Source organism: Equus quagga, chromosome 15, assembly GCF_021613505.1.
Source record: "Equus quagga isolate Etosha38 chromosome 15, UCLA_HA_Equagga_1.0, whole genome shotgun sequence".
NCBI classification, from domain to species: domain Eukaryota; kingdom Metazoa; phylum Chordata; class Mammalia; order Perissodactyla; family Equidae; genus Equus; species Equus quagga.
The window spans coordinates 86,208,899-86,219,831 of record NC_060281.1 but is presented as its reverse complement, the minus strand read 5'-3'; the positions used below and the strand labels follow the sequence as shown (position 1 = coordinate 86,219,831).

Here is a 10,933-nt window from a genome sequence, read left to right as displayed (position 1 = left end):
TTCGCTGAGGCCCAGGAGTCCCCCCAGCAAGTGCCACCCCGGTCCTGGCTCTGCCCCAGGCAGCTCTCCCTCCCTTCCTCATGGGACATCTTGAGAAGATGGGTGAAAACTTCCTTCTGGATGTTTATAAAGAAAGTCTGTCACCACGGTGGTGTGGCTGCACTTCCCCCTTGCCCGGGGCCCTCAGCTCCGTGCTCTGGCCCCTGGTCAGAGACGGGCAGGGCCGGAGCGCGTCGAGGTCCTCTGCAGGGTGACTGGTGTGTGCTGCCCTTCTCCACTGGGGGCCGGCAGAGACCCAGCACAGCCGGGCAGAGGGTAGCCAGTGGGGCTGTGACCATCACCCAGGTGAGATGTAGCTCCAGATCTGCGGAGGGGAGCTCAGTGACTCGGTCTGCTGTCCCAGCCCCACGTCTGCCCTTGCTGAGCCGGTGCCCGAGTGTGCAATGGCCCAACTGGAGCAGGGTCTCTGGCCTGGATGGGGTAGAGAAGTGGGCGACCCAGGAAAATAGGCCCTGGGCTTGGGAGAGTGGCCTGGCTGAGCTTCCTGGCACCGACAGCACTGGGCTGTGCTGGACCCTCGGCCCAGGGGTGGCCCGGGGGCCCTCCCAATGCTCCTGCCCTGGAGAAGCCCCCTGGCTGGTGGGGAGATCACAGAGGCTGCTCAGGTAGTGAGGAGCCACCAGGCCCGGCTCTACTTCCTTCCTCAACTGCGCTCCAGTTCTAGATTCCATGCTGGGGTGGTGGTCGCAATGAGGCCCTCAGGTCACTGGGCCTCTGGTGGGAGGCCCCCAAGGGTGGGGTAGCTGCAGAGCCAGCTTAGAGGCCCCACCCTCCATGAGCTTCTGCCCTTTCTGAAAATCCCTGTTGATGGGGGAACTGAGGCCAAATCTGGGGGCCTCTGAGCCTCAGGTTCCTCACCTGTAAAATGGGCTGATTCTCTGGCCCCAGAGGGTGCGTGGAGGAGGGCTGGGTTTGAAGGAGGGTCAGAGGAAGGGACCAGCAGAAGGCCTCCTCCGGCCATGCCAGGGAGTGGAGCCCAGGAGACCTCCTTGCACCCCCTCTGCGAGGAGGCTTTCTGCCCCACCTCTGCCACCCTGCCCATGGCCATGGGCAAACCTCAGGGACCAGGGTCAAGTGGGCTGTGTGGCCCGGGGCACAGGGTGCCCCCTCCTGCTTTAGGGACCACAGCAGCTCCTGGGCCCTGTACCAATTCCTCCTTGACTCCCCAGGAGCCCCTGGACGGCGGGAAGCATTAGTGCTACATACAGGCCAGGGTGGGGCACGGGCAGGGTGCAGGCTGGGCTGGGGGTCATCCGCATAGCCACCGCCAGGCCCTCTGCAGCCTGGCCACAGCTCCATGCAAGGGCCGTGGGCGAGTGGGGTGGGGGTGCCAGATGTCCAGGCCCTGAAGTACCCGCGGTGGTGACTCGGGGACCCGGCCGAGGGAGAGAACTGCAGGCGGCGAGGGGTGTGGAGAGGACCCGTGCACCGCCTGTGGACTGGCGCCTACTTCATGCCACTGCGCAGCACCTGGTTGGCTGCGATGAGCATGACACTGATGATGAAGGCGATGGCGAAGGCGCAGATCAGACTCTTGCGCACGCACGTCTGGCGGATCTGCTGGTTGGAGCAGGCTGCGCCGCCGCCGGGGAGCGCCAGAGAGACAGAGGGGACAGTAAAGCGATGGAATCAGGAGCTGCCTGCACTTCTGCACATGGCTGGTCCCCAGGGGCACATGGGGACATGAGGCTTGGGGCAGGCAAGGAGGCCCCCAGCCCCCTCTGCAAACCCCGGGTTCCTCCCCTGCTCAAGCACTTGGCTGCCCATGGGGTCCCAGGGGTCACCACTCACTCTCTACGTCCACGGGGCACTCCTCCGCTGTGCCCAGGTGACTCTCCTCCTCTGTCATGATGATGTTCTCGATGTCCTTCATGGACAGGTGCTCACAGAAGGTGTCGTAGAGCAGCCGCTTCAGCTCGTCCACGGTCAGCTTCTGCATGTCACACTTGGGTGGGGGAGACACAGTGCTCTGGCCACCACCACCACAGTCCCCACCCAGCACCCACAGCCACACAAGCCCAGCAACAGGCCTTCAGATCCTGAGGGCTGGAAACCACTCCGTTCCTCGAGTCCTTGACCCGCGGGAGTCAGCCTCCCCCAGGGAGCCCATCCCCCTCTGGGAGACAAGACATCCCGTGGACAGAAAAGCCTGGAGTAGTCGTCTCCCCTTTAAAGTGTAGGCCAAGCCATTCACTGGCTCCCCTACAGCTCTTCACAGTGTGCACAGCCCTGAGTCCCAACCAGCCAGGGCATACCTTCCAGAAGACGGTGTCAAAGTCAGTGCCATGGAACTTCTCTGGGATCCCCGAGGTGGAAAGCTTGGGTCCCAGGAGGGTCACAAACTCCTCGAAGTCCACTTGGCCATCACCTAGAGTGGGCCCAGGTCCAATCAGCAGGTGGGGCTGCAACTGGGCCCCTTGGGCCACTCTGGGACCTTGGGCAGGTCCCCTTGGATTCTCGGAGCCTTGAGGCAATTTCAGAGGCAGCTAACATGTGCCAAGCTCTGGGCTGATGCTGAAGCCACCAACTGTGATGAGGTGGAGGTAGGGTGCAGTGGGTGGGCCTGGAGGAAGCTGCACATGGGAGACCCTCACATGTCACTCAGACCCTGTCATGGCTTCCCAGCAGCCTGCTGCTGTCCTGGGGCAGGGGTGGGACCCAATGCTCTCCCCACCACACAGAAGAAATAAGGCTCAGGATGGGGGACAGCCTGCCCAGGTTGCCACCTGCTCTCTGGGTGGAGAGGAGGCCACAGGAGGTGGGCTGAGGGGAGGGGACTGGGCATCATGGTTCTTCTTACGAGTTTTTTTTTTCTTTTTTTGAGGAAGATTAGCCCTGAGCTAATTGCTGCCAATCCTCCTCTTTTTGCTGAGGAAGACTGGCCCTGAGCTAACATCTGTGCCCTTCTTCCTCTACTTTTTATGTGGGACACCTAACATAGCATGGCTTTTGCCAATCGGTGCTATGTCCACACCCTGGATCTGAACTGGTGAACCCTGGGCCACCAAGAAGCGGAATGTGCGAACTTAACCACTGCGCCACCAGGCCGGCCCCACGAGTTTTTCCTTAATAAAATGCCACAGGGCAAATGTAACAAAACTGATGATGTTTTATTTTGGGTGGTAGGAACTGGGGTATTGACTATATCCTTTCTTCTTTTCCGTACTTTAAATTTTTCTTGGAATACAGGGTGACAAGGGCAAAGTCTCCGACCTCTGGATGTGGTCGGGGCTGTCACTCTTGCTGGCCTCCTGCTCCTGGCTGAGAAATGGGGCCAGACCTGGCTGCAAAATGCCTTGGGCTTGAGGGCGGCCAGGAGTGGAAGGAGTGCGATGCCCACGGTGGGCTCGGCCTCCATGGATCAGGCCCCAGACCCACTTCACCCCAGGTGAGGGGTGAGGAAACTGAGGTGGGGGCGGTGCTCACCATCCATGTCCAGCCGCTGGATAATAACCTCCAGCTCCACCTCGTTGGGCATGTAGCCCAGGGAGCGCATGGCCGTGCCCAGCTCCTGCTTGGAGATGAAGCCATTGCCGTCGCGGTCAAAGACTTTGAAGGCCTCACGGATCTCTGTGGCGGAAGTAGAGCAAGTTGGGACTCGTTCCTTTCCCTAACACCCACTTCCCAGACCCCCCAGCATCCTGGAACCCACAGCCTGAGCACAGCATGGAGAATCCACCCCAGAGCCTGCGGGGTCAGAGACAATTGGCGGGTGGTCACAAGATGCCACCATAGCACTGCCTTCAGAGCGGGCTGAGCAGGGCAACAAAGGTGTGCCCAGCCCCACGGCAGTGACAGACCGCCCCCGGGGTCTCGGCCTCAGTGTGCTAGGCTCCCACAGCCTCTCCCAGCGTGCTCACAACGACCTCGTGTGGCGGGTACTGTGGGTCCCACTGTGCAGGGGAGGGTGCTGGGGCCAGGCAGCCCACAGCCTCCGTGAGCTGCCAAAGGCTTCCCTGCCCGCTCCTCACTCCTTCCACCCCCGCTCCCCCTCATCCCCATCTCACGCCTCCTCCCCCGGCCTATCCCCGCTCTTTGCTCTACTTCTGTTTCTCTGCCTGCTGTCCCTTCCTTGTTACTGGCCCAAGGAGAGCCCTAATGAGTATTTTCCTTTGTGGGGAGGGAACTTCAGTCCACTCCATCCTCTCTGCTCCAGCTCCCTGGGGTCTCCTTGTTCAGTTCACCTGCCAGCCTCCCGGCCTTTGCCTAAGCTGTTCCCCTGGGTGGGACTTCAGCAGGCAGAGGGGAGCTTGTGTGCGTGTGCGTGTGCATGTGTGTGTGTGTGTGTGCGCGTATGTGTTTGGAAGCAGAGACAGATGAGATGCTCCGTCCTGCCGACCTGGAAACTGAGGCATGGAGAGGCAAGGTGGCCAGCCCAGGGTCAATGTGGTGTCAGGGCTGTTTCTGGTAGGGACAGGAGTTAGGCTGGCCCTGGGCCTGGCCTGAGCGGTCTGTGAACCCCCGAAACTGATAGTGGGATCCTGTGCTGTGGGGTCATTCCCTGATTCCACTGGCCCCATCACAGACCAGGGGCCATGTGTGGCGCAGAGAGGGAGGCTGCGTGTCCCAGGCTACGTGGCAAGGTGGTTTGGGCTGAGGCCCCCAACCTTCATCAGGCTCTTGCCACCTGGTGTCTGCACTCAAGGCCTGGAGATTAGACCAACTGACGTGCAGGTCAAGACAGAGACAGTGGGTAACAGCTGAGTTGCCTGGGACCCCAGACCCTCTGCCTCTGGGCCTCCCCCTACCGATCCCAGACAGGGCCTGAAAATTTGGTCTCCTAGCCAGTGGCCCCTTGGCCAGAAGAGCAGCAGGGATGGGAAATCTGTAAACCCTGGACTCTGGGAACTCTACCTAGAGTTTTCCCGGGTCACTGAGGAGGTGGTGAGCTCCCCAGCTCCAGAGGTGTGTGAGCAGAGGCCTGGCAGTTATAGAGGCTGCTGAGGGGATTCCAGCTGCCTGGGAGTCTCTGGGTAAAGAGGAAGGCACTGGCCTACAACCAGGCACAACTTGTACCCTGTCTTATACACACACACACACACACACACACACTTAGGTTTCTGGCTGGCACTGTTGCCTTCCCGACCCAGCCACAGGCTCCGCCCATCTCAGGTGTCCTGAACTCCAGCCCTGAGGGCCCTTTTGTGCTGGTGGCACCAGGTTGCTCCACCTCCAGGCTCCTTTCACCTGGACCGCTCTTCCCTTCACCACAGTGAGCTCTGACGCAGCCGCAGTTCCCAGCATGGGCGGCATCACCTCCCTGGTGCCCTCCCCAGCCCCCGGCTGACTCTGGCCCTCCGCTGGGCTCCCACAGATCCTGCTCTTCCTCCATCCTTGCACTGACCACACTGGATTGTGAACCACTAATGCCATGAGAGCAGGGACCAGGTCGGTGTTGCTCACGCCTGGGTCCCTATTACCTGGAACAGTGTCTGTCACTCAAGCATAAACATTCGCTGAATAAATGGTTAAATGAATGACTGACTGACTTGGGGAACCCCCCATCTGGAGCACACAGAGAGAGGAGCTGAGCAGAGGTTCAGGCACTGCTTTGGTGAGGCCATCGCTCAGAGCCCATTTACTCTTGGTTTACAAACAATCCTAGTAAAGGTAAGCGTTTGCTTTCCATCCCCAAGCAGGCAAGAAGCATGAGGTGAGGCTGAGGACGCTGCCTGTCCCTCTGTGCAGCTGGCAAAGACCCCGCCCCCACCCACCTATGGGCCACTACCGAAGAGGGGGATCCAGCTGAGGACAAGGGTGGGAGAACCATCCTTAGACCTCCGGGTCAGGGGCTGGTTTGGGGAAGGGGGAACCCAGGGTCAGGCAACTCATCTCTCTGGGTCCTCAGTTTGCTCCTCTGTTGAGGCCCATTTGGGAGATCTCAAGGTGGGAGGACAAAACCCCGGACTCACAGTGGCTGAACCGGGTGCTGGTCCCCTCCCCTGCAATGAGCTGGGGTCCACGCTGCCCCTCCCACCCTGGCAGGGGCCAGGTGCGGCTCCTGGAGCCCAGGGCTGCTTCAGTTGGAGCCCCTGACCCCGTTGGGATCCCCAAGGAAACGCACTAGGCTGGACAGGAGACAGTGGAGGCAGGTGAATCATAGGGTATGTGGGCAGGTGACGGGCCTGGAGGCAGCCCAGGGACCCCATAGCCATTTCTCAGGCAGAACTAACCTCCCAAGACCACTACACAAATCCAGACTGCCACCTCCACGTCCACCCGTGCCTTCGGCCACCCCTCCCGGCACACACAGCTCCCCCTCAGCTTGCTCTGCCTTCGCCCAGGCTGAGAGCCGTGGCCCAGCCCCAGGGGCCCACCTCCTCGGCCAGAGAGTCAGATCTTGGTCACACAGAAGCAGGTTCAAATCCCAGCTCTCCAACACCCTCGCTGGGTGACCTTGAGCTGGTGTTCACTCACCTGTACGGTGGGGCTGCAGGGACAACAAAAGAAGACACTCAAGTGTGTCTCAGAACAGCGCGCTGGAAGTCAGACCATCCCAGGCAGCAGGGCTGGAAGGAGCGGGAGGACTAGGCGAGCTCAGGACACCAGCCAGCCTTCCTGGTGGCTGAGCCTGGCCTGAGGGCCTGGGCTTGGAGTCTGGCTCTGCCACTCAGCAGCCAAGTGACCCAGGCAAGGCACTTCCCTCTCTGAGCCGCAGTCCCTCGTCTGTGAAATGGGAGTAAGACTCTTGCCCCATCGCTGAGGCCTGGACTCTCCTGGGGGCTCCCTGAGTAGGGTGGGCGTCATGTCTTCCCCGCTGCTGCCGTCCGCACATCCCAGCTGGGCGCGTTTTCCCAAAAGCCTCGGTCTCTTCCCTCCCCCTGAGGCTGGGAGAAGCCTGCCGTGCTCCATCTTGGCAAGGGGACGCCTGGCCCGGCAAAGAGCTGGCAGGGCCTCCGGGTTTCCAGGCTGACACTGTCCCCCACCTGCCACCTCCAGCCTGACACCCCCAATCCCCTCCCTGGCCTGTGAAGCTGTGTCAGCTCCTGAGTCCCCCAACAAGCCCCAAAGGACGCCAGCACTCTGTGAAGGAGCCGGAGTCCAGAGAGGGGGTGCACAGGCAGGAGGTCACTCAGTGAGGGGGCAGCGTCTGTCCTCTGCAGTGACCGCTGCTCTGGGTGGCATTGGCCCAGCGCCCCACCACTTTGGCCTCCCTGAGTTTCCGGCCTGCACAGAGGCAGCTGCCAGGCTTGCAGGGAAGAGGGACAAGAAAGGGGACCCCTCTGGCCCCTACAGTCTGAATGCCCCCATTTGGCCACTCTCAATGCAGGCTCCACCATCCAACCAAACAGACCAAGTGCCAACCCCAGAACTCCGCCCTGGCGGCTGTCTGCTTGTCTGTCTGTCACCTTCATCCTCTCTCTGGCCAGAGAGAGTGTGTCATGTCTTACGGCTGCCCCCAATCCCACCCTCAGGTGCTCAAGTCCGCTGATGCCACTGGGGCCACCTCAGTGCTCCTGCTGGCCCCAGGGGTCTCTGCCGTGTGTGTACGTCAGTGAGGGGGTACAGGGAGAATCTGGGAGAGCCTGCACCTCTCCCTCATGGGGGGCAGGTGGACCCAGTCCAGCTCTGCCCAGTCACGTCTACCCTGCCAACTGCCATTCATGGCTCCCCAGGCACAGGTCCCCAGGTGCCTCTACCAGACCTTCAAGGTCCCGTCCACCCAGCTCCTCCCCCAGGCTGCCTTTCTGGCTCAGTCCCCTGCACCACATGTCCCTACCTCATGGGCCTTCACTGGTTCCTCTACACTCCAGGCTCTTACCCCAGCAGGGCCCCCTTCTTTGGCCTCCCCTGCTGCTGTGTCCAGGTCCCTGAGCCCCTGCTGCATGGAGGCCCTGTGCTGAGCACTTCCATCACATCCTCTGTCACCAGCAGCCTTGGGGAGGAGCAATGCCAACTCCTTCAGACAGATGGAGAAACTGAGGCAAGTAATTGCCCAAGGTCACTCCATAAGTTGAGGGTGCAGAGACTCGAACCCACCACTGCCCAGCTGAGAAGCCCTCATCTTAACCCTGCGCTCTCCACCTCCCCTCCTGGTCCTCCTCCCCCTCAGACTAACCACCCCCTGGATTTCTGCGGCAAGCACGTACTGTCTGCAGCATTTCATCCCAAGCTGCCAGGCTCCCTTGTCTCAGCACATGCGGCTCCCCCACCGGTGGGCGTCTTTCCGGCAAAGAACTTGGGTCTCACCCAGACTACCCTGGGGCAGGAGCACTAATGGGGCACCGGGGAGGAAGAGGGGGCAGAGGGTGAATCTGTGCCAGGGATGGTCAGCCTATCCACCCAGCCCTGGCATTCAAGGACCACCAAGGCCTGCAAAGACTTGGTCTCCTAGGAGCAGGGCTCTTAGGGCGCCTGCAGCCAAGAAGGGAGTTGTTAATGGAGGACTTCTTGCCATCATCTGTAGCTGCCTGTGGGCCGAGAGATGGGCTGGGCCATCCAGGCATCTGCTTGCTGCACGACCCCCTCCTGCCCATCCCAGGGAGGGCCCTGCCCTTCAGATGCCCCCTGCGCCAGCCCCCACTGCTCCTCAGGGCCCAGGAGAAGGGGACGGAAGAAAGCATGGAGTGCGTTTGGTGTAGCTGGTGACTAACGCTGCTGGGCTCCTGCCAGTGTGTCTGCCAGGCGGCCCAAGGGGAGCCTGCGGCCTTCTTGCCCCTGCACTGCCCATCTGTGCCCCACTCACCCCTGCATCCCAGCCTCCTCTCAGCTGTTCCCCTTCCTTGGGGTCTGCACTCCAGGGCTGGGAGATCAGGAGAGGAGGGACCCAGTGAGGCCCGTGGCAGGGCTGCCACCGTCACGGTGGGGTGCTGGGAGCAAGGGGAAGGAATGAGGTGGAAGCTGCCTGGGGCATGGAGGTACAGTGTTGACCCTGGCCGGAGTTTCCAGGAGGAAGGGACGGACAAGGGCCTGTGGAGGGGAACACCAGCAGGAGGTTTGGGCTGGCCCAGGGCAGGAGGAGACAACGGTAGGGAAGAGACGGCCTATGCCCCATCCCCTGCCCTCTCGCCCCTCATCATACCCCATCCTTCCCCCGCCTTGGATGAGGCTCTGGTTCCTGGGCTTCGCCCCAGACAGGACAGGGACTTGGGCTTTAGGGTTGAAGGCCAGAGACCCAGCAGCGGCACGCATCCCTCTGTCCTGCCCGCGTCAGACACCAGACCCTGTCTCCACGGCTCCCCAGGTTCTGGGGGCTCTCGGGGGGGACCTGGTGAGGAGGAGGTGGCTCATGGTCTATGGCGCAGTGAGGGGAGAGTAGTTGCCTTCTCCCTCTTGATCATCCTCCTGACCCAGTCGGACTCCTCCAAGATCTGCCCCCTCCAGGGCTTGAGGATTAGGAAAGACCTCTCTCGTGCCTTCCCTTGTGCTGGCACCACCATCCCCGACTGCACTGCTGTCTCAGCTGCACCATCCCCGCCCCAGGCCCTGATGAGCCCCGGATTTGAGACCCTTGGACCCAAGATACCCAAAGAGAGGCCCAGCCTCTGGGCAATCTCAGGCCCTCCCCTACCAGCAGACAAGCAGATCCCAAGGGGCCAAGAATCCCACTAGCCCAGAGCCCCCCACTCCACTCCATATGGGGCCCCAAGAGGTCTGTGGAGAGGGGAAGCCTGCCCCCAGCCCAGTAGGGAAATAGCTCGCAGGCCCCAGGGCTCTCACTGCTCCCCAGATTCCTCCCTCCAGGGACCCCAGCCTCTGCCCTCTGCTCTGATCTCACCTAGCCCACTGCCTAAGGTCCCCCACTCATGCCAAGAGGTGGACAGACGGCGGGGGGACAGATTCGGGTCCCAGCCTCTCTGCCTTTCCCCTCCAGGCTTGGTTATCGCGACCGAGACGCCCAATCTGGCCACTTGTTGTCGCCACCACCTCCCGGGCCGCCTTCCCGGCGCTCCGGGCTGGGGGTTCCCGCAGGGTTGTGGGGAAGGGCCTATGGCCGCAGGAGGGGCTGGGGGCAGCCAGACAGCCAGCAAGAGCAGGGCGGTCGTCCTCTCCCCCTCTCCGGCTGCCCGAGCAGACTGGATTTTAAAAGCGACACGAGCGGAATGTCAATGCGAGCGCAGAGCCGCGGGCTGGCGCCGTGGAGGGGATCAGGATGCGGGTGCTCCGGCCCCGCCGGCTGGGGGGTCGCAGCTAGGACCCTCACCCCAACCCGCCGCGTTGCCGCACCGTCACCGCGGACTGCGCGGCCCCGTGACCCCGCTGCGGGGCCGACAAGTTTCCGCAGCGCGGGGGACCACGCGGGCAGGGGCTGGGCCGCCCCTCCGCCTCGGCGACCCCTACCGCGGCGCCCAGGGGTGCGAGCCAGTCCTGTCTCCCCGCGCAGCTGCTCGCTGAAGCGCCCACCTGGCAGCCGGCACCTGCGGACAGCCCCCCGCCTCCTGCGCCCCTAGCCCGCGCTTCACCTGGGCGCACAGGTAGGAGGGCCGACAGGCTGGGGTCCCGGCGGGGCACTCACCCTCCAGCTCGTCCTCAGGGATGTCCACGGGGCGCTGCTCCGACAGCAGGTTGGGCACAGTGTAGATGCCCCGGTACATCAACGCCGCCGTCACCGGGTGGAACGGCATCTTGGAGGCTCCGCGCCCGCCCGCCCGCCGCAAACTTTGAGGTCGGGGCTCATGGGCCGGCAGCGGCCCCGGGGACGGCTGGAGCAGGCGGGGCGCGCGGCTGCGGAGGGCGGCCCGGCGGCGGCAGCGGCGGCAAGGCGAGGGGTGCCCCTCCGGGGGCCTAGCGCCCCCGAGCCCCTGGCCGCCGGTCCATGCCGCCCCCTCCCTCGTCGGGCTCCCGGCCGGGGTCCCGCAGGGGCGGCGGGGGCGGCGCCGCTCAGGCCTCTCCGCTCCGGCCGCCGCGCGCTGCGCCCGCCGCGCCCGCTCCT

At 62.9% G+C, this 10,933-nt stretch overlaps 1 protein-coding gene across 1 annotated transcript; it reads right to left on the bottom strand.

Moving 5' to 3' along the window:
- Window positions 1-113: 113 nt before the first annotated feature.
- On the bottom strand, window positions 114-10,625 carry CABP7 (calcium binding protein 7). The gene is made up of 5 exons (XM_046641468.1): window positions 10,517-10,625; window positions 3,487-3,630; window positions 2,316-2,428; window positions 1,852-2,005; window positions 114-1,634 (listed from the first exon to the last, which is right to left on the bottom strand). The coding sequence occupies exons 1-5, from the start codon at window positions 10,623-10,625 to the stop codon at window positions 1,507-1,509; spliced, it is 648 nt and encodes a 215-aa protein (XP_046497424.1). The 3' UTR covers window positions 114-1,506.
- Between the last annotated feature and the right edge of the window lie 308 nt (window positions 10,626-10,933).